Source organism: Musca autumnalis, unplaced genomic scaffold, assembly GCF_047663935.1.
Source record: "Musca autumnalis isolate F117 unplaced genomic scaffold, ASM4766393v1 scaffold_4, whole genome shotgun sequence".
Classification (NCBI taxonomy): domain Eukaryota; kingdom Metazoa; phylum Arthropoda; class Insecta; order Diptera; family Muscidae; genus Musca; species Musca autumnalis.
Window position 1 is genome coordinate 222,667,897 of NW_027411977.1, and position 21,750 is coordinate 222,689,646.

General features: G+C 37.6%; 1 protein-coding gene across 1 annotated transcript; it reads left to right on the top strand.

The window, feature by feature from the left end:
- Positions 1-7,229: 7,229 nt before the first annotated feature.
- On the top strand, positions 7,230-8,728 carry LOC141401578 (uncharacterized). The gene is made up of 3 exons (XM_073981890.1): positions 7,230-7,689; positions 7,752-8,418; positions 8,477-8,728. The coding sequence occupies exons 1-3, from the start codon at positions 7,318-7,320 to the stop codon at positions 8,710-8,712; spliced, it is 1,275 nt and encodes a 424-aa protein (XP_073837991.1). The 5' UTR covers positions 7,230-7,317; the 3' UTR covers positions 8,713-8,728.
- The last annotated feature ends 13,022 nt before the right edge of the window (positions 8,729-21,750 follow it).

Genomic DNA, 21,750 nt, shown 5'->3' on the forward strand with positions numbered 1-21,750 from the left:
TAAATATTTCTTCTTTTAAAAATATTTTTCAATAAACGTGGATTTTTAAACATATTTTTTTTTTGAATTTTTTTAAATATTTTTCAATAAATGTGGATTTTTTATTTTTTTTTAAATATTTTTCAGTAAAAGTGGATTTGTTTAATTTATTTTAAATATTTTTCAATAAACCTGGATTTTTAATTTTTTTTTTAAATATTTTGCAATAAACGTGGTTTTTATTTTTTTTTAATATTTTTCAATAAACGCGGATTTTTTAATTTTTTGTTAAATATTTTTCAATAAACATATTTTTTTAATAAAAGTGGATTTTTATTTTTTTAAAATGTTTTTCAATAAACGTGGATTTTTTTTAAATATTTTCCAATAAACGTGAATTGTTATTTCTTTTATACATTTCAATAAACATGGATTTTTTAAAAAATGTTTTATAAATAAACATGGATTTTTTAAATATATTTCAATAAACATGGATTTTTTACAACTATTTTTTTAAAATTCTTCAATAAACGAGAATTTTTTACAACTATTTTTTTAAATATTTTTAAAATATTTGTCAATAAACATGGATTTTTTAAAACTATTTTTAAAAATTTTTTAATAAACGTGAATTTTTTAAACTATTTTTTAAATATTTTTCATAATAAACGTGGATTTAAAATAATTTTAATATTTTTCAATAAACGTGAATTTAAAAAAAAAATAATTTTTGTTTCAATAAAAGTGGAAATTAAAATATTTTTCAATAAACGCGAATTTTTTGCAACTATTTTTTAAATATTTTTCAATAAACGTGGATTTTTTTACAACTATTTTTTAAATATTTTTCAATAAACGTTGATTTTTCACAACTATTTTTTAAATATTTTTCAATTAACATGGATTAAAAAAAATTGATTTTTTTTCATAAACGTGGATTTAAAAAAAATTAATTTTTTTTTAATAAACGTGGATTTAAAAAAAAATACTTTTTTTTAATAAAAATGGAAATTTTAAAACTAATTTTTAAATATTTTCCAACAAACGTGGATTTAAAAAAATTAAATTTTTTCAATAAATGTGGATTTTTAAAACTATTTTTTTAATATTTTTCAAAAAACATAGATTTTTTAAAATATTTCTTCAAAAATTCTGTTTTTTTTTTTTAAATATCTTTCAATAAACTTGATTTTTTAAAATTTTTTTGAGTTATTTATTTAATAAACGTGGATTTATTTCAAAAAACGTGGATTTTTATTTTTTTTAAATATTTTTCAGTAAACGTGCATTTGTATAATTTATTTTAAATGTTTTTCAATAAACGTGATTTTTTTACAATTATTTTTTAAATATTATTCAATAAACGTGGATTTTTTAAAACTATTTTTTAAATATTTTTCAAAAAAAGTGGATTTAAAAATAATTTAATATGTTTCAATAAAAGTGGAAATTTTAAAAATATTTTTCAATAAACGTGTATTTTTATACCCTCCACCATACTATGGAGGGTATAATTAAATTTGTCATTCCATTTGTAACACATCGAAATATTCGTCGGAGACCCTATAAAGTATATATATTCTTGATTAGGGTAAAATTCTAAGTCGATCTGACCATGTCCGTCCGTCTGTCTGTCTGTTGAAATCAAGATACAGCTCGCAATTTTTTAGATAGAGCTTTGTGATTTGGTATAGTAGTTTCTATTACTCCTAGGATGTTTGGTATTGCAAATGGGCTATATCGGTCCACGTTTTGATATAGCCCCCATAGAACGGTACCTCCCGATTTTCGGTATTTTCAAGTTTATAGCTTCATTATTCCACCGAAATGGCTGAAATTTGGTATTTAGTCTTCGTTGTGGCTACAAAACATTCCCCCGAGATTTTGTCTGTATAGGTCCACGCCTTTATATAGCCCCCATAAAACGGTACCTCCCGATTTTCTGTATTTTCAAGTTTATAGCTTCATTATTCCACCGAAATGGCTGAAATTTGGTATTTAGTCTTCGTTGGGGCTACAAAACATTCCCCCAGAATTTTGTCTGTATAAGTCCACACCTTTATATAGCCCCCATAGAACGGTACCTCACGTTTTCGGTATTTTGAAGGTTTTAGCTTCATTATTTCACCGAAATGGCTGAATTTTGGCTCGTAGTCTTCGTAGGTATACAACTTTCCTCCAGAATTTTGTCTGTATAGGTCCACGCCTTCATATAGCCCCCATAGAACGATTACTCCCGATTTCCGGTAGTTTGAAGGTTGTGGCCTCAATATTCCCCCGGAATTTCTGAAATTTGTTACTTAGTCTTCGTTTGTGGTATACAACTTTTCCCCAGAATTTTGTATGTATAGCTCCACGCCTTCATATAGCCCCCATAGAGCGGTGCCTCCGAATTTTCGCTACTTTGAAAGTTAGACCCATAGTTTTAGTCTTCTTCATAAACGAAAGGAAACTAATTGTTCCACATTACTTCCATACAACTCGTGGTGGAGGGTATAACAAGTTCGGCCCGGCCGATCTTACGACTTTTTACTTGTTTAAAACTATTTTTTAAATATTTTTCAATAAACGTGGATTTAAAAAAAAATAAATTTTTTCAATAAAAGTGAATTTTTTAATTTTTTTTTTAAATATTTCTTCAAAAGACCTAGATTGTTTAAAACTTTTTTTTAATATTTCTTCAAAAAATTTGGATTTTTAAAGATATTTTTCAATAAACGTGGATTGTTTAAAAATATTTGTTTGAAGTATTTTATTCAATAAACGTGGATTTTGTACAAATATTTTTCAATTAAAATGGATTTTTTTTTAATTTTTTTTAAATATTTTTCAATAAACGTGGAATTTTTAATTTTTAAAATATTTTTCAATAAACGCGAATTTTTTTTAATTTTTGTTATTTAATTTTTTGTTAAATATTTTTCAATAAACATGGATTATTTTAAATATTTTTTTCAATAAAATTGGATTTTTTTCTTTTTAAATATTTTTTCAATGAAAGTGGATTTTTATTATACCCTACACCACTATGTGGAAAGGGTATTATAAGTTTGTTTTGGGAAAAATTCATGTAACACCGCGAAATATTCGTCGGAGACCCCCAATGTGGTATACCAGTCTTCATATCTCGGCGAGATAAAGCGATTTTGAGATGTGTGTCCGTCCATCCGTCCGTGTGTCCGTCTGTCCATTATAAATTGTAATCAAACTCCAGGCCGCAATTATAGACCGATCGTTGGTATGGAGGCAGTGTTGCCGAATTTGACGATTTATCGTCATTTTGACGATTTTTTGGCCCAAAATTGAAAAATTACGATTTGACGATTTTATGGTCCAAAATGACGATTTTTCACGTAATCCCGAATTGCATGAAATAAAAGACGGTAACTATATTTTGACCAGAATTTCACGAAAGACTTTAAGTAAAGCAATTTTCGAAACTCGATTTTATGATTCTTTTTAATGTTTTTAAACAATTTCGACACGGTTTAGCTTTATTTAGGCACATATCTGGAATAGAGGTATTTTCATAGTTTTTGCCTCATCTTGGATTTACGTCAGCTTAAAATTTATATGTTGGCCTGTTAATGGATGAAAATCTTCCTTGAAAATTTTTTAAGATAAAATACCGATGTGCTCTGAAATGAGAGTTTTTGTCGATTTTCGACTGCCCATTAACCAAATGTACGTGTACCCGACAAGCATGGATGGTCACACTGTCAAGGAAGCGATGTTTGAGCTAATCTGTCATTCAAAACTGGCAATAGGTGTGTTCGTTTACTCAATAATTTGCACAAATTTGTACAAGTCCAGTAACTTCTTGCAAAGGACTAAGCTATTTTGCATTGTACTGTAGAGTAAACGAACAACATCCAGTAACAATTTGTACAAATTTTCAGTAAACGAACACACATAATGTGTACACAGCTTTACCTTGCTGCATTACTGCAAACTCGATAACCACGGAAAAACTATAAACGCGAAAGGTGGAAACCGAACTGACCGATGTTCATATAGCTTGGTGAGCTTATTAAATACATTAAAACCTTGTCATTAAGCGAGGCAGATTTTTAAAAAAAATTGTGCCCGATTTTTTGATAAAAAGCAGTCATTTTTATACCCTCATCATTTATGCTAACGAGGGTATATACCCATTCGGGCTAAATGTTCCTCATCGAAATAATGGTTTTAGACCCCAAGTATGCTTGGACGAAATGTGTTTTAGACAATTTGGAGTCGATTGAGCAATGTCCGTCCGTCTGTCTATCTGTCTGCCTGGCTGGAGCGCACGATAACTCTCGAACGGATAAACCGATTCGGTTCAAATTTTGGCTTTCGTAATATTTTTCCCAAACTTAGTTTAATTTCGAAGATGGGCTATATCGGTCCACTCCTTCCGGTACCTCCCCCACAAAAGTTTGAAAATTTTCGGACAATTTGTGCACACGATAACTCTTGAAGGGAGTAACCGATTTGGTCCATACTTTACCCTTCGTAAAAGTGTACCAAACTTAGATAATGTTTCAATATAGACTCAATCGGCCCACTCCTTCGGGTACCTCCACACAAAATTTCGGAAAAGTTCAGTTTAGGGCCATCTCTCTAATCGCTCTGATTTCCATTCCTCCATTGGCTCAACTTCATTTATTACCCTCTATTACAGAGAGTAATGTTTTTCAAAACGAACTGACAGTGTTGCAAAATTTTACTGATCGAAAGTGAGTGTGATTCTCATTCATTTGGGAATACTAGACACTTAAAGAGTTCGGTTTTTCGCTAAAAAGGCATCATTTCAAAAACTGAGAAGCCAATTGATAATTCCCTTCGCCGGGATGAAATCATGATATTGGTAGCGATCAGTAAAAATTTGCAACACTGTCAGTTCGTTTTGAAAAACATTACTCTCTGTAATAGAGGGTAATAAATGAAGTTGAGCCAATGGGGGAATACTCCACTCAAGCAATCGAAAATACTTTTTTAAGTATTTGTTCAATATACTTGGATTTTTTAAAACTATTTTATAACTATTTTTGATGAAACAAAACACCTTTTTAATATTTTTCAATAAAAGAGTGTTTTTAAAAATAATTTTTTAAATTTTTTTTTAATAAACGTGGATTTTTTAATAAAAAAAGTTGATCTTTTAAAAATATTTTTTAATACATGTATTTTAAAAATTATTTCTTAAATTTTTTCAATAAGCGTGAATTTTTTAAACCTACTTTTTAAATGTTTTTCAATAAACGTGGATTTATTTACAACTATTATTTGAATATTTTCAATAATCGTGAATTTTTTACAACTATTTTTTAAATATTTTTCAATAAATGTTGATTTAAAAAATTTTTATTTTTTTAATAAATGTGGATTAAAAAAATTTAATTTTTCTTTTCAGTAAACGTGGATTTATTTTATGTTTTTGTCAATAAACGTTAATAAAAAATTGAATTTTTTTCAATAAAAGTGGAAATTTTAAAACTATCTTTTAAAATATTTTTCGATAAACGTGGATTTAAAAAAAATTAAATTATTTTCAATAAAGTTGGATTTTTTAAAACATTTTTTTTTAATATTTTTCAATAAAAGTGAATTTGCAACACTATTTTTTTTTAAATATTTCTTCAAAATAGTTGGTTTTTTAAAGATACTTTTCAAATAACGTAGATTTATTAAAACTATTTTTTTCATCAAAAAATTTGGGGTTTTAAAGATATTTTTTAAGACTATTTTTTTTAATATTTCTTCAAAAATGTTGGTTTTATAGATATTTTTTAATAAACGTGGATATTTTTAAATTATTTTTAAAATTTTTTTCAATAAACGTGGATATAAAAAAATTTTAATTTTTTCAATAAAGGTGGATTTAAAAAAATGTAATTTTTTTCAATAAAAGTGGACATTTTAAAACTATTTTTGAAATATTTTTCAATAAAAGCGGATTTAAAAAAGAAAGTTTTTTACAATAAAATTGGATTTTTTAAAACTGTTTTAGACATATTTTTTAATAAAAGTGAAATAATAGTAAATTGTTTTTTTTTTAATATTTCTTCAAAAAAGTTGGTTTTTAAAGATATTTTTCAAAAAACGTAGATTTTTAAAACTATTTTTTTAAATATTTCTTCAAAAATTTTGGTTTTTTAAAAATATTTTTCAATAAACGTTGTTTTTTTTTTTTAAATATTTGTTAGTATTGAAAATATTTTTAAAAAATATTCTTTATTTGTTTAATTTATTTTAAACATTTTTCAATAAACGTGGATTTTTATGTTTTTTTTTAATATTTTTCAATAAACGAGGATTTTTTATGTTTTTTTTTTTCAATATTTTTCAATAAACGTGTATTTTTTGAAAATATTTTTCAATAAACGTGGATTTTTAATTTTTTTTAAATATTTATCAGTAAACTTGGATTTTTTAATTTTTTGGATTTTTTAATATTTTTCAATAAACTTGGATTTTTTAATTTTTTTTTTTTATTTTTCAATAAACGAGTATTATTTTAAATATTTTTTCAATAAAAGCGGATTTTTATTCAATAAACATGGATTTTTATTTTTTAAATATTTTCCAATAAATGTGGAGTTGATTTTTAATACTTTTCAAGAAACGTGGATTTTTTTTAAATATTTATAAATAAACGTGGATTTTTTTAAAAATATTTTTAAATAAAGGTGGATTTTTTTTTAAAATATTTTTAAATAAACGTGGATTGTTTTTAAAAATATTTTTGAATAAACGTGGATTTTTAAAAATATGTGGAGTTTTAAATAATTGTTTAATGAACTTGGATTTCTTAAAAATATATGTTTTTAATATTTTCCAACAAACGTGGATTCAAAAAGTAGTTTTTTTAATACATATTTTCAAAAAATATTTTTTAAGATTTTTTAAAAATATTTGTTTAATAAACTTGATTTTTTAAAAAAAATATTTTATTAAGATTTTTTTAATAAATGTGGATTTTTGTGAAGGAGAGAATATGGCTGAATTGCCGATTTCCTATGGAAATCCATCTACATGCGGGTGTTGTTGTTGTAGCAGCATATAACGCTACGTAGAAGCATAGTCTTATGCTGAGTTGGTAGCCGCTGGCCGAAACACCATGGTTTCGGGTCAATCTGGTACGAAAGAACCCGATGTCGTAGGATTGTTGTTTGTTTTGTTGTTTAGTGTTGGAAATAGCAACAGGGTGCCGATTACTGCGGTCTACCAAAGACATCCACCCTTTATCGTTACCATGGTAACGCTTCGTTTTGGTTTTATCGATAACTGTTTATTTACAAAAAATACGTAATAACATTTCAAAACGAAGTAAAGAAATCTCCAGATTTGTGAAAAATGCCCCATTTGGAGGCTCCTCAGGATTTAAGTGAATCTTCACCAGATATTTCTTTGAATCAAGAGTTTCTACCCAATCAAGGACCAAATGCCCAACAACAGCAACAGCAGCTGCAGTTACCTTTGCCCATAGCACCAGTGGCAGCAGCCCAGATACGTTTGCCAACTCCAGAGCCCAGGTTTCCGCAACGAATTGATTTGGCTGTCCAGCAACAGAACAACCAAAATCTGCTAAGGAATTTGCCAGCCTTGCAGTTCGATCCGGATATTATTGAAAATGAAGAGGATAATTATATGCCAGCCTATGTTCATATGTTGCCGGTGGTATTGCCACCAGCCCAGGCACCAGAGCCCACGCTGGATGAATTACTGGTAAGTCCCAGTAAGGGGACCTACACCTGGAAACCTCTAAAACATATTTTGTTTCCTTCCAGCGACGTGTCACAAATCGCACGGATCTGCACAATGTGGAAACGGTTAGATTGCGTGTCATATCCTATACCCTGAGCTTGTCACACTTGGCCATGTTTCTGCCACGCCTGCAGCACTTGGACCTCAGCGGTTCGGTTTTGTGCACTTTACGAGACCTGGGTTATGGTCTAATCCAACTGACCCACTTAAATGTCAGCAATTGTGGCTTAAATAGCTTTGATGGCACCAGTGGCTTTCCCGGCTTACGTGTCCTGGTGGCAGATGATAATATGATTCAACGTCCGGGAACCCTTACCGATTTGCCATTGCTACAGCATTTAAGTGTCCGAAATAATCGCATTAGTGAACTGGGTATCCTGACATTTTTGGGAATGAATGCAAGTATATTGGAACTGGACTTGAGAGGAAATCCGGTCTGTCATCTGCCTCTGTATAGGCAGACCTTGCAGCGTAACATAACCAGTCTGGAGATATTGGATGGTAGGCCAATCAATGCAGATGGTGGAGGGCAACAACTGAGTTCCATAGATACCGATGATGTATCGTCGTTGTCAAGTGCTTCGATTTCTTTGCCCATGACCTCGGCAAATACTTCAAGGCCAGCCACAGCTCCGGTGGCAGTGGCTAATACGGTTTCTTCACCAACTTCTGTAACCAGACCAAATTCAGGTAGGTTATTCAAAGGTCACATTGAGTGAGGAGATTTTAATAAAATATATAATTTCAGTTAGCTTATCTTCCCGCTCCAGTTCCCTATCCTCGGGTTCGCCAGTCATGGGATCCGTGTTATCAGTGGCCCGTCAAAGACAACGCCGCAAACATCAACCACCCATCAATGCCTGGGTTTCCTCCGACAGTTCAAACTATTCCAGTGCAAATTCACTGAACTCATCACGCCCAAATTCTTCCGTATCATCAGCAGGAAGTTGTGATATATCTCTGCCTCAAGATGATAAAAAATAAATTAGGAAAAAATTAACTGAGATATTATTTGTGGGCTTAAGAACTAAAAAGGGTCTATAGAAGCACCTTTTCTGAAAGGAAGGGACTATAGAAGCACCTTTTCTGAAAGGAAGGGACTATAGAAGCACCCTTTCTGGAAGGAAGGGTCTATAGAAGCACCCTTTCTGAAAGGAAGGGACTATAGAAGCACCCTTTCTTTCAGGAAGGGACTATAGAAGCACCCTTTCTTTCAGGAAGGGACTATAGAAGCACCCTTTCTATCAGGAAAGGGACTATAGAAGCACCCTTTCTTTCAGGAAGGGACTATAGAAGCACCCTTTCTTTCAGGAAGGGACTATAGAAGCACCCTTTCTTTCAGGAAGGGACTATAGAAGCACCCTTTCTTTCAGGAAGGGACTATAGAAGCACCCTTTCTTTCAGGAAGGGACTATAGAAGCACCCTTTCTTTCAGGAAGGGACTATAGAAGCACCCTTTCTTTCAGGAAGGGACTATAGAAGCACCCTTTCTTTCAGGAAGGGACTATAGAAGCACCCTTTCTTTCAGGAAGGGACTATAGAAGCACCCTTTCCTTTAAGGAAGGGACTATAGAAGCACCCTTTTTTTTAGGAAGGGACTATAGAAGCACCCTTTTTTTTAGGAAGGGACTATAGAAGCACCCTTTCTTTCAGGAAGGGACTATAGAAGCACCCTTTCTTTCAGGAAGGGACTATAGAAGCACCCTTTCTTTCAGGAAGGGACTATAGAAGCACCCTTTCTTTCAGGAAGGGACTATAGAAGCACCCTTTCTTTCAGGAAGGGACTATAGAAGCACCCTTTCTTTCAGGAAGGGACTATAGAAGCACCCTTTCTTTCAGGAAGGGACTATAGAAGCACCCTTTCTTTCAGGAAGGGACTATAGAAGCACCCTTTCTTTCAGGAAGGGACTATAGAAGCACCCTTTCTTTCAGGAAGGGACTATAGAAGCACCCTTTCTGAAAGGAAGGAACTATAGAAGCACCCTTTCTGAAAGGAAGGGTCTATAGAAGCAACCTTTCTGAAAGGAAGGGTCTATAGAAGCACCCTTTCTTAAAGGAAGGGTCTAAAGAATCACCCTTTCTGAAAGGAAGGGTCTATAGAAGCACCCTTTCTGAAAGGAAGGGTCTATAGAAGCACCCTTTCTGAAAGGAAGGGTCTATAGAAGCACCCTTTCTGAAAGGAATGGTCTATAGAAGCACCCTTTCTGAAAGGAATGGTCTATAGAAGCACCCTTTCTGAAAGGAAGGGTCTATAGAAGCACCCTTTCTGAAAGGAAGGGTCTATAGAAGCACCCTTTCTGAAAGGAAGGGTCTATAGAAGCACCCTTTCTGAAAGGAAGGGTCTATAGAAGCACCCTTTCTGAAAGGAAGGGTCTATAGAAGCACCCTTTCTGAAAGGAAGGGTCTATAGAAGCACCCTTTCTGAAAGGAAGGGTCTATAGAAGCACCCTTTCTGAAAGGAAGGGTCTATAGAAGCACCCTTTCTGAAAGGAAGGGTCTATAGAAGCACCCTTTCTGAAAGGAAGGGTCTATAGAAGCACCCTTTCTGAAAGGAAGGGTCTATAGAAGCACCCTTTCTGAAAGGAAGGGTCTATAGAAGCACCCTTTCTGAAAGGAAGGGTCTATAGAAGCACCCTTTCTGAAAGGAAGGGTCTATAGAAGCACCCTTTCTGAAAGGAAGGGTCTATAGAAGCACCCTTTCTGAAAGGAAGGGTCTATAGAAGCACCCTTTCTGAAAGGAAGGGTCTATAGAAGCACCCTTTCTGAAAGGAAGGGTCTATAGAAGCACCCTTTCTGAAAGGAAGGGTCTATAGAAGCACCCTTTCTGAAAGGAAGGGTCTATAGAAGCACCCTTTCTGAAAGGAAGGGTCTATAGAAGCACCCTTTCTGAAAGGAAGGGTCTATAGAAGCACCCTTTCTGAAAGGAAGGGTCTATAGAAGCACCCTTTCTGAAAGGAAGGGTCTATAGAAGCACCCTTTCTGAAAGGAAGGGTCTATAGAAGCACCCTTTCTGAAAGGAAGGGTCTATAGAAGCACCCTTTCTGAAAGGAAGGGTCTATAGAACCACCCTTTCTGAAAGGAAGGGTCTATAGAAGCACCCTTTCTGAAAGGAAGGGTCTATAGAAGCACCCTTTCTGAAAGGAAGGGTCTATAGAAGCACCCTTTCTGAAAGGAAGGGTCTATAGAAGCACCCTTTCTGAAAGGAAGGGTCTATAGAAGCACCCTTTCTGAAAGGAAGGGTCTATAGAAGCACCCTTTCTGAAAGGAAGGGTCTATAGAAGCACCCTTTCTGAAATGAAGGGTCTATAGAAGCACCCTTTCTGAAAGGAAGGGTCTATAGAAGCACCCTTTCTGAAAGGAAGGGTCTATAGAAGCACCCTTTCTGAAAGGAAGGGTCTATAGAAGCACCCTTTCTGAAAGGAAGGGTCTATAGAAGCACCCTTTCTGAAAGGAAGGGACTATAGAAGCACTCTTTCTGAAAGGAAGGGACTATAGAAGCACCCTTTCTTTCAGGAAGGGACTATAGAAGCACCCTTTCTTTCAGGAAGGGACTATAGAAGCACCCTTTCTTTCAGGAAGGGACTATAGAAGCACCCTTTCTTTCAGGAAGGGACTATAGAAGCACCCTTTCTGAAAGGAAGGGTCTATAGAAGCAACCTTTCTGAAAGGAAGGGTCTATAGAAGCACCCTTTCTTAAAGGAAGGGTCTAAAGAATCACCCTTTCTGAAAGGAAGGGTCTATAGAAGCACCCTTTCTGAAAGGAAGGGTCTATAGAAGCACCCTTTCTGAAAGGAAGGGTCTATAGAAGCACCCTTTCTGAAAGGAAGGGTCTATAGAAGCACCCTTTCTGAAAGGAAGGGTCTATAGAAGCACCCTTTCTGAAAGGAAGGGTCTATAGAAGCACCCTTTCTGAAAGGAAGGGTCTATAGAAGCACCCTTTCTGAAAGGAAGGGTCTATAGAAGCACCCTTTCTGAAAGGAAGGGTCTATAGAAGCACCCTTTCTGAAAGGAAGGGTCTATAGAAGCACCCTTTCTGAAAGGAAGGGACTATAGAAGCACCCTTTCTATCAGGAAGGGACTATAGAAGCACCCTTTCTTTCAGGAAGGGACTATAGAAGCACCCTTTCTTTCAGGAAGGGACTATAGAAGCACCCTTTCTTTCAGGAAGGGACTATAGAAGCACCCTTTCTTTCAGGAAGGGACTATAGAAGCACCCTTTCTTTCAGGAAGGGACTATAGAAGCACCCTTTCTTTCAGGAAGGGACTATAGAAGCACCCTTTCTTTCAGGAAGGGACTATAGAAGCACCCTTTCTTTCAGGAAGGGACTATAGAAGCACCCTTTCTTTCAGGAAGGGACTATAGAAGCACCCTTTCTTTCAGGAAGGGACTATAGAAGCACCCTTTCCTTTAAGGAAGGGACTATAGAAGCACCCTTTTTTTTAGGAAGGGACTATAGAAGCACCCTTTCTTTCAGGAAGGGACTATAGAAGCACCCTTTCTTTCATGAAGGGACTATAGAAGCACCCTTTCTTTCAGGAAGGGACTATAGAAGCACCCTTTCTTTCAGGAAGGGACTATAGAAGCACCCTTTCTTTCAGGAAGGGACTATAGAAGCACCCTTTCTTTCAGGAAGGGACTATAGAAGCACCCTTTCTGAAAGGAAGGGACTATAGAAGCACCCTTTCTTTCAGGAAGGGACTATAGAAGCACCCTTTCTTTCAGGAAGGGACTATAGAAGCACCCTTTCTTTCAGGAAGGGACTATAGAAGCACCCTTTCTTTCAGGAAGGGACTATAGAAGCACCCTTTCTTTTAGGAAGGGACTATAGAAGCACCCTTTCTTTCAGGAAGGGACTATAGAAGCACCCTTTCTTTCAGGAAGGGACTATAGAAGCACCCTTTCCTTTAAGGAAGGGACTATAGAAGCACCCTTTTTTTTAGGAAGGGACTATAGAAGCACCCTTTCTTTCAGGAAGGGACTATAGAAGCACCCTTTCTTTCAGGAAGGGACTATAGAAGCACCCTTTCTTTCAGGAAGGGACTATAGAAGCACCCTTTCTTTCAGGAAGGGACTATAGAAGCACCCTTTCTTTCAGGAAGGGACTATAGAAGCACCCTTTCTTTCAGGAAGGGACTATAGAAGCACCCTTTCTGAAAGGAAGGGACTATAGAAGCACCCTTTCTGAAAGGAAGGGTCTATAGAAGCAACCTTTCTGAAAGGAAGGGTCTATAGAAGCACCCTTTCTTAAAGGAAGGGTCTAAAGAATCACCCTTTCTGAAAGGAAGGGTCTATAGAAGCACCCTTTCTGAAAGGAAGTGTCTATAGAAGCAACCTTTCTGAAAGGAAGGGTCTATAGAAGCACCCTTTCTTAAAGGAAGGGTCTAAAGAATCACCCTTTCTGAAAGGAAGGGTCTATAGAAGCACCCTTTCTGAAAGGAAGGGTCTATAGAAGCACCCTTTCTGAAAGGAAGGGTCTATAGAAGCACCCTTTCTGAAAGGAATGGTCTATAGAAGCACCCTTTCTGAAAGGAATGGTCTATAGAAGCACCCTTTCTGAAAGGAAGGGTCTATAGAAGCACCCTTTCTGAAAGGAAGGGTCTATAGAAGCACCCTTTCTGAAAGGAAGGGTCTATAGAAGCACCCTTTCTGAAAGGAAGGGTCTATAGAAGCACCCTTTCTGAAAGGAAGTGTCTATAGAAGCACCCTTTCTGAAAGGAAGGGTCTATAGAAGCACCCTTTCTGAAAGGAAGGGTCTATAGAAGCACCCTTTCTGAAAGGAAGTGTCTATAGAAGCACCCTTTCTGAAAGGAAGGGTCTATAGAAGCACCCTTTCTGAAAGGAAGGGTCTATAGAAGCACCCTTTCTGAAAGGAAGGGTCTATAGAAGCACCCTTTCTGAAAGGAAGGGTCTATAGAAGCACCCTTTCTGAAAGGAAGGGTCTATAGAAGCACCCTTTCTGAAAGGAAGGGTCTATAGAAGCACCCTTTCTGAAAGGAAGGGTCTATAGAAGCACCCTTTCTGAAAGGAAGGGTCTATAGAAGCACCCTTTCTGAAATGAAGGGTCTATAGAAGCACCCTTTCTGAAAGGAAGGGTCTATAGAAGCACCCTTTCTGAAAGGAAGGGTCTATAGAAGCACCCTTTCTGAAAGGAAGGGTCTATAGAAGCACCCTTTCTGAAAGGAAGGGTCTATAGAAGCACCCTTTCTGAAAGGAAGGGTCTATAGAAGCACCCTTTCTGAAAGGAAGGGACTATAGAAGCACTCTTTCTGAAAGGAAGGGACTATAGAAGCACCCTTTCTTTCAGGAAGGGACTATAGAAGCACCCTTTCTTTCAGGAAGGGACTATAGAAGCACCCTTTCTGAAAGGAAGGGTCTATAGAAGCAACCTTTCTGAAAGGAAGGGTCTATAGAAGCACCCTTTCTTAAAGGAAGGGTCTAAAGAATCACCCTTTCTGAAAGGAAGGGTCTATAGAAGCACCCTTTCTGAAAGGAAGGGTCTATAGAAGCACCCTTTCTTAAAGGAAGGGTCTATAGAAGCACCCTTTCTGAAAGGAAGGGACTATAGAAGCACCCTTTCTGAAAGGAAGGGTCTATAGAAGCACCCTTTCTGAAAGGAAGGGTCTATAGAAGCACCCTTTCTGAAAGGAAGGGTCTATAGAAGCACCCTTTCTGAAAGGAAGGGTCTATAGAAGCACCCTTTCTTAAAGGAAGGGTCTATAGAAGCACCCTTTCTGAAAGGAAGGGACTATAGAAGCACCCTTTCTGAAAGAAAGGGTCTATAGAAGCACCCTTTCTGAAAGGAAGGGTCTATAGAAGCACCCTTTCTGAAAGGAAGGGTCTATAGAAGCACCCTTTCTGAAAGGAAGGGTCTATAGAAGCACCCTTTCTGAAAGGAAGGGTCTATAGAAGCACCCTTTCTGAAAGGAAGGGTCTATAGAAGCACCCTTTCTGAAAGGAAGGGTCTATAGAAGCACCCTTTCTGAAAGGAAGGGTCTATAGAAGCACCCTTTCTGAAAGGAAGGGTCTATAGAAGCATCCTTTCTGAAAGAAAGGGTCTATAGAAGCACCCTTTCTGAAAGGAAGGGTCTATAGAAGCACCCTTTCTGAAAGGAAGGGTCTACAGAAGCACACTTTCTGAAAGGAAGGGTCTATAGAAGCACCCTTTCTGAAAGGAAGGGTCTATAGAAGCACCCTTTCTGAAAGGAAGGGTCTATAGAACCACCCTTTCTTTTAGGAAGGGTATATAGAAGCACCCTTTCTTTCAGGAAGGGTATAAAGAAGCACCCTTTCTTTCAGAAAGGGACCATAGAAGCACCCTTTATTTCAGGAAGGGTCTATAGAAGCACCCTTTCTTTCAGGCAGGGTCTATAGAAACATCCCTTCTTTCAGGAAGGGTCTATAGAAGCACCCTGTCTTTCAGGAAGTGTCTATAGAAGCACCCATTCTTTCAGAAAGGGTCTATAGAAGCACCCTTTCTTTCAGGAGGTATCTGTAGAAGCACCCTTTATTTTAGGAAGGGTCTATAGAAGCACCCTTTCTTTCAGGAAGGGTCTATAGAAGCACCATTCTTTAAGGAAGTGTCTGTAGAAGCACCCTTTCTTTCAGGAAGGGTCTATAGAAGCACCAATTCTTTAAGGAAGTGTCTGTAGAAGCACCCTTTCTTTCAGGAAGGGTCTATAGAAGCACCCTTTCTTTCAGGAAGGGTCTATAGAAGCACCCTTTCTTTCAGGAAGGGTCTATAGAAGCACCCTTTCTTTCAGGAAGGGTCTATAGAAGCACCCTTTCTTTCAGGAAGGGTCTATAGAAGCACCCTTTCTTTCAGGAAGGGTCTATAGAAGCACCAATTCTTTAAGGAAGTGTCTGTAGAAGCACCCTTTCTTAAAGGAAGGGTCTATAGAAGCACCCTTTCTTGCAGGAAGTGTCTATAGAAGCACACTTTTTTCAGGAAGTGTCTATAGGAGCACCCTTTCTGAAAGGAAGGGTCTATAGAAGCACCCTTTCTTAAAGGAAGGGTCTATAGAAGCACCCTTTTTTAAAGGAAGGGTCTATAGAAGCACCCTTTCTGAAAGGAAGGGTCTATAGAAGCACCCTTTCTGAAAGGAAGGGTCTGTAGGAGCACCCTTTCTTAAAGGAAGGGTCTATAGAATCACCCTTTCTTAAAGGAAGGGTCTATAGAATCACCCTTTCTGAAAGGAAGGGTCTATAGAAGCACCCTTTCTGAAAGGAAGGGTCTATAGAATCACCCTTTCTGAAAGGAAGGGTCTATAGAATAACCCTTTCTTGAAGGAAGGGTCTATAGAAGCACCCTTTTTGAAAGGAAGAGTCTATAGAAGCACCATTTCTGAAAGGAAGGGTCTGTAGGAGCACCCTTTCTTAAAGGAAGGGTCTATAGAATCACCCTTTCTGAAAGGAAGGGTCTATAGAATCACCCTTTCTTAAAGGAAGGGTCTATAGAAACACCCTCTCTTAAAGGAAGGGTCTATAGAAGCACCCTTTCTTAAAGGAAGTGTCTAAAGAAGCACCCTTTCTTAAAGGAAGGAACTATGGAAGCACCCTTTTTTAAAGGAAGGGTCTATAGAAGCACCCTTTCTTGCAGGAAGTGTCTATAGAAGCACACTTTTTTCAGGAAGTGTCTATAGGAGCACCCTTTCTGAAAGGAAGGGTCTATAGAAGCACCCTTTCTTAAAGGAAGGGTCTATAGAAGCACCCTTTTTTAAAGGAAGGGTCTATAGAAGCACCCTTTCTGAAAGGAAGGGTCTATAGAAGCACCCTTTCTGAAAGGAAGGGTCTGTAGGAGCACCCTTTCTTAAAGGAAGGGTCTATAGAATCACCCTTTCTTAAAGGAAGGGTCTATAGAATCACCCTTTCTGAAAGGAAGGGTCTATAGAAGCACCCTTTCTGAAAGGAAGGGTCTATAGAATCACCCTTTCTGAAAGGAAGGGTCTATAGAATAACCCTTTCTTGAAGGAAGGGTCTATAGAAGCACCCTTTTTGAAAGGAAGAGTCTATAGAAGCACCATTTCTGAAAGGAAGGGTCTGTAGGAGCACCCTTTCTTAAAGGAAGGGTCTATAGAATCACCCTTTCTGAAAGGAAGGGTCTATAGAATCACCCTTTCTTAAAGGAAGGGTCTATAGAAACACCCTCTCTTAAAGGAAGGGTCTATAGAATAACCCTTTCATAAAGGAGGAGTCTATAGAAGCACCCTTTCTTGCAGGAAGTGTCTATAGAAGCACCTTTTTTTCAGGAAGTGGCTATAGAATCACCCTTTCTGAAAGGAAGTGGCTATAGAATCACCCTTTCTGAAAGGAAGGGTCTATAGAAGCACCCTTTCTGAAAGGAAGGGTCTATAGAATAACCCTTTCTTAAAGGAAGGGTCTATAGAAGCACCTTTTCTGAAAGGAAGGGTCTATAGAATAACCCTTTCTGAAAGGAAGGGTCTATAGAAGCACCCTTTCTGAAAGGAAGGGTCTATAGAAGCACCCTTTCTTAAAGGAAGGGTCTATAGAAGCACCCTTTCTGAAAGGAAGGGTCTATAGCCTTTCTTAAAGGAAGGGTCTATAGAAGCACCCTTTCTTAAAGGAAGGGTCTATAGAAGCACCCTTTCTTAAAGGAAGGGTCTATAGAAGCACCCTTTCTTAAAGGAAGGGTCTATAGAAGCACCCTTTCTTAAAGGAAGGGTCTATAGAAGCACCCTTTCTTAAAGGAAGGGTCTATAGAAGCACCCTTTCTTAAAGGAAGGGTCTATAGAAGCACCCTTTCTTAAAGGAAGGGTCTATAGAAGCACCCTTTCTTAAAGGAAGGGTCTATAGAAGCACCCTTTCTTAAAGGAAGGGTCTATAGAAGCACCCTTTCTTAAAGGAAGGGTCTATAGAAGCACCCTTTCTTAAAGGAAGGGTCTATAGAAGCACCCTTTCTTAAAGGAAGGGTCTATAGAAGCACCCTTTCTTAAAGGAAGGGTCTATAGAAGCACCCTTTCTTAAAGGAAGGGTCTATAGAAGCACCCTTTCTTAAAGGAAGGGTCTATAGAAGCACCCTTTCTTAAAGAAAGGGTCTATAGAAGCACCCTTTCTTAAAGGAAGGGCCTATAGAAGCACCCTTTCTTAAAGGAAGGGTCTATAGAAGCACCCTTTCTTAAAGGAAGGGTCTATAGAAGCACCCTTTCTTCAAGGAAGGGTCTATAGATTCACCCTTTCTTCAAGGAAGGGTCTATAGATTCACCCTTTTTTAAAGGAAGGGTCTATAGAAGCACCCTTTCTTAAAGGAAGAGTCTATAGATGCACCCTTTCTTTCAGGAAGGGTCTTTAGAAGCACCCTTTCTTTCAGGAAGGGTCTACAGAAGCACCCTTTCTTAAACAAGGGTCTATAAAAGCACCCTTTCTTAAAGGAAGAGTCTATAGATGCACCCTTTCTTTCAGGAAGGGTCTTTAGAAGCACCCTTTCTTTCAGGAAGGGTCTACAGAAGCACCCTTTCTTAAACAAGGGTCTATAAAAGCACCCTTTCTTAAAGCAAGGGTCTATAGAAGCACCCTTTCTTAAAGCAAGGGTCTATAAAAGCACCCTTTCTTAAAGCAACGGTCTATAGAAGCACCCTTTCTTAAAGCAAGGGTCTATAAAAGCACCCTTTCTTAAAGCAAGGGTCTATAGAAGCACCCTTTCTTAAAGCAAGGGTCTATAAAAGCACCCTTTCTTAAAGCAACGGTCTATAGAAGCACCCTTTCTTAAAGCAAGGGTCTATAAAAGCACCCTTTCTTAAAGCAAGGGTCTATAAAAGCACCCTTTCTTAAAGCAAGGGTCTTTAGAAGCACCCTTTCTTAAAGCAAGGGTCTATAAAAGCACCCTTTCTTTCAGGAAGGGTCTAAAGAAGCACCCTTTATTTCAGGAAGGGTCTAAAGAAGCACCCTTTATTTCAGGAAGGGTCTAAAGAAGCACCCTTTATTTCGGGAAGGGTGTAAAGAAGCACCCTTTCTTAAAGCAAGGGTCTACAGGAGCATCCTTTCTTAAAGGAAGGGTCTATAGAATCACCCTTTCTGAAAGAGGGGCCTATAGAAGCACCCTTTCTGAAATGAAAGGTCTATAGAATCACCCTTTCTTAAAGGAAGGGTCTATAGAATCACCCTTTCTGAAAGGAAGGGTCTAAAGAAGCACCCTTTATTTCAGGAAGGGTGTAAAGAAGCACCTTTTCTGAAAGTAAGGGTCTATAGAAGCACCCTTTCTTTAAGGAAGGGTTTATAGAAACTCCCTTTTTTAAAGCAAGGGTCTACAGAAGCACCCTTTCTTAAAGGAAGGGTCTATAGGATCACCCTTTCTGAAAGGAAGGGTCTATAGAAGCACCCTTTCTTAAAGGAAGGGTCTATAGAAGCACCCTTTCTTAAAGGAAGGGTCTACAGAACACCTTTTCTGAAAGTAAGGGTCTATAGAATCACCCTTTCTGAAAGGAAGGGTCTATAGAAGCACCCTTTCTTAAAGGAAGGGTCTATAGAATCACCCTTTCTGAAAGGAAAGGTCTATAGAAGCACCCTTTCTGAAAGGAAGGGTCTATAGAAGCACCCTTTCTGAAAGGAAGGGTCTATAGAAGCACCCTTTCTGAAAGGAAGGGTCTATAGAAGCACCCTTTCTGAAAGGAAGGGTCTATAGAAGCACCCTTTCTTAAAGGAAGGGTCTATAGAATCACCCTTTCTGAAAGGAAAGGTCTATAGAAGCACCCTTTCTGAAAGGAAGGGTCTATAGAAGCACCCTTTCTGAAAGGAAGGGTCTATAGAAGCACCCTTTCTGAAAGGAAGGAAGCACCCTTTCTGAAAGGAAGGGTCTATGGAAGCACCCTTTCTGAAAGGAAGGGTCTATAGAAGCATCCTTTCTGAAAGGAAGGATCTATAGAAGCACCCTTTCTGAAAGGAAGGGTCTATAGAAGCACCCTTTCTGAAAGGAAGGGTCTACAGAAGCACACTTTCTGAAAGGAAGGGTCTATAGAAGCACCCTTTCTGAAAGGAAGGGTCTATAGAAGCACCCTTTCTGAAAGGAAGGGTCTATAGAACCACCCTTTCTTTTAGGAAGGGTATATAGAAGCACCCTTTCTTTCAGGAAGGGTATAAAGAAGCACCCTTTCTTTCAGAAAGGGACCATAGAAGCACCCTTTATTTCAGGAAGGGTCTATAGAAGCACCCTTTCTTTCAGGAAGGGTCTATAGAAACATCCCTTCTTTCAGGAAGGGTCTATAGAAGCACCCTGTCTTTCAGGAAGTGTCTATAGAAGCACCCATTCTTTCAGAAAGGGTCTATAGAAGCACCCTTTCTTTCAGGAGGTATCTGTAGAAGCACCCTTTATTTTAGGAAGGGTCTATAGAAGCACCCTTTCTTTCAGGAAGGGTCTATAGAAGCACCATTCTTTAAGGAAGTGTCTGTAGAAGCACCCTTTCTTTCAGGAAGGGTCTATAGAAGCACCAATTCTTTAAGGAAGTGTCTGTAGAAGCACCCTTTCTTTCAGGAAGGGTCTATAGAAGCACCCTTTCTTTCAGGAAGGGTCTATAGAAGCACCCTTTCTTTCAGGAAGGGTCTATAGAAGCACCCTTTCTTTCAGGAAGGGTCTATAGAAGCACCCTTTCTTTCAGGAAGGGTCTATAGAAGCACCCTTTCTTTCAGGAAGGGTCTATAGAAGCACCCTTTCTTTCAGGAAGGGTCTATAGAAGCAACCTTTTTTTAAAGGAAGGGTCTATAGAAGCACCCTTTCTTGCAGGAAGTGTCTATAGAAGCACACTTTTTTCAGGAAGTGTCTATAGGAGCACCCTTTCTGAAAGGAAGGGTCTATAGAAGCACCCTTTCTTAAAGGAAGGGTCTATAGAAGCACCCTTTTTTAAAGGAAGGGTCTATAGAAGCACCCTTTCTGAAAGGAAGGGTCTGTAGGAGCACCCTTTCTTAAAGGAAGGGTCTATAGAATCACCCTTTCTTAAAGGAAGGGTCTATAGAATCACCCTTTCTGAAAGGAAGGGTCTATAGAAGCACCCTTTCTGAAAGGAAGGGTCTATAGAATCACCCTTTCTGAAAGGAAGGGTCTATAGAATAACCCTTTCTTGAAGGAAGGGTCTATAGAAGCACCCTTTTTGAAAGGAAGAGTCTATAGAAGCACCATTTCTGAAAGGAAGGGTCTGTAGGAGCACCCTTTCTTAAAGGAAGGGTCTATAGAATCACCCTTTCTGAAAGGAAGGGTCTATAGAATCACCCTTTCTTAAAGGAAGTGTCTATAGAAACACCCTCTCTTAAAGGAAGGGTCTATAGAAGCACCCTTTCTTAAAGGAAGTGTCTAAAGAAGCACCCTTTCTTAAAGGAAGGAACTATGGAAGCACCCTTTCTTAAAGGAAGGGTCTATAGAATAACCCTTTCTTAAAGGAGGGGTCTATAGAAGCACCCTTTCTTGCAGGAAGTGTCTATAGAAGCACCTTTTTTTCAGGAAGTGGCTATAGAATCACCCTTTCTGAAAGGAAGGGTCTATAGAAGCACCCTTTCTGAAAGGAAGGGTCTATAGAATAACCCTTTCTTAAAGGAAGGGTCTATAGAAGCACCCTTTCTGAAAGGAAGGGTCTATAGAAGCACCCTTTCTGAAAGGAAGGGTCTATAGAATAACCCTTTCTTAAAGGAAGGGTCTATAGAAGCACCCTTTCTTAAAGGAAGGGTCTATAGAAGCACCCTTTCTTAAAGGAAGGGTCTATAGAAGCACCCTTTCTTAAAGGAAGGGTCTATAGAAGCACCCTTTCTTAAAGGAAGGGTCTATAGAAGCACCCTTTCTTAAAGGAAGGGTCTATAGAAGCACCCTTTCTTAAAGGAAGGGTCTATAGAAGCAACCTTTCTTAAAGGAAGGGTCTATAGAAGCACCCTTTCTTAAAGGAAGGGTCTATAGAAGCACCCTTTCTTAAAGGAAGGGTCTATAGAAGCACCCTTTCTTAAAGGAAGGGTCTATAGAAGCACCCTTTCTTAAAGGAAGGGTCTATAGAAGCACCCTTTCTTAAAGGAAGGGTCTATAGAAGCACCCT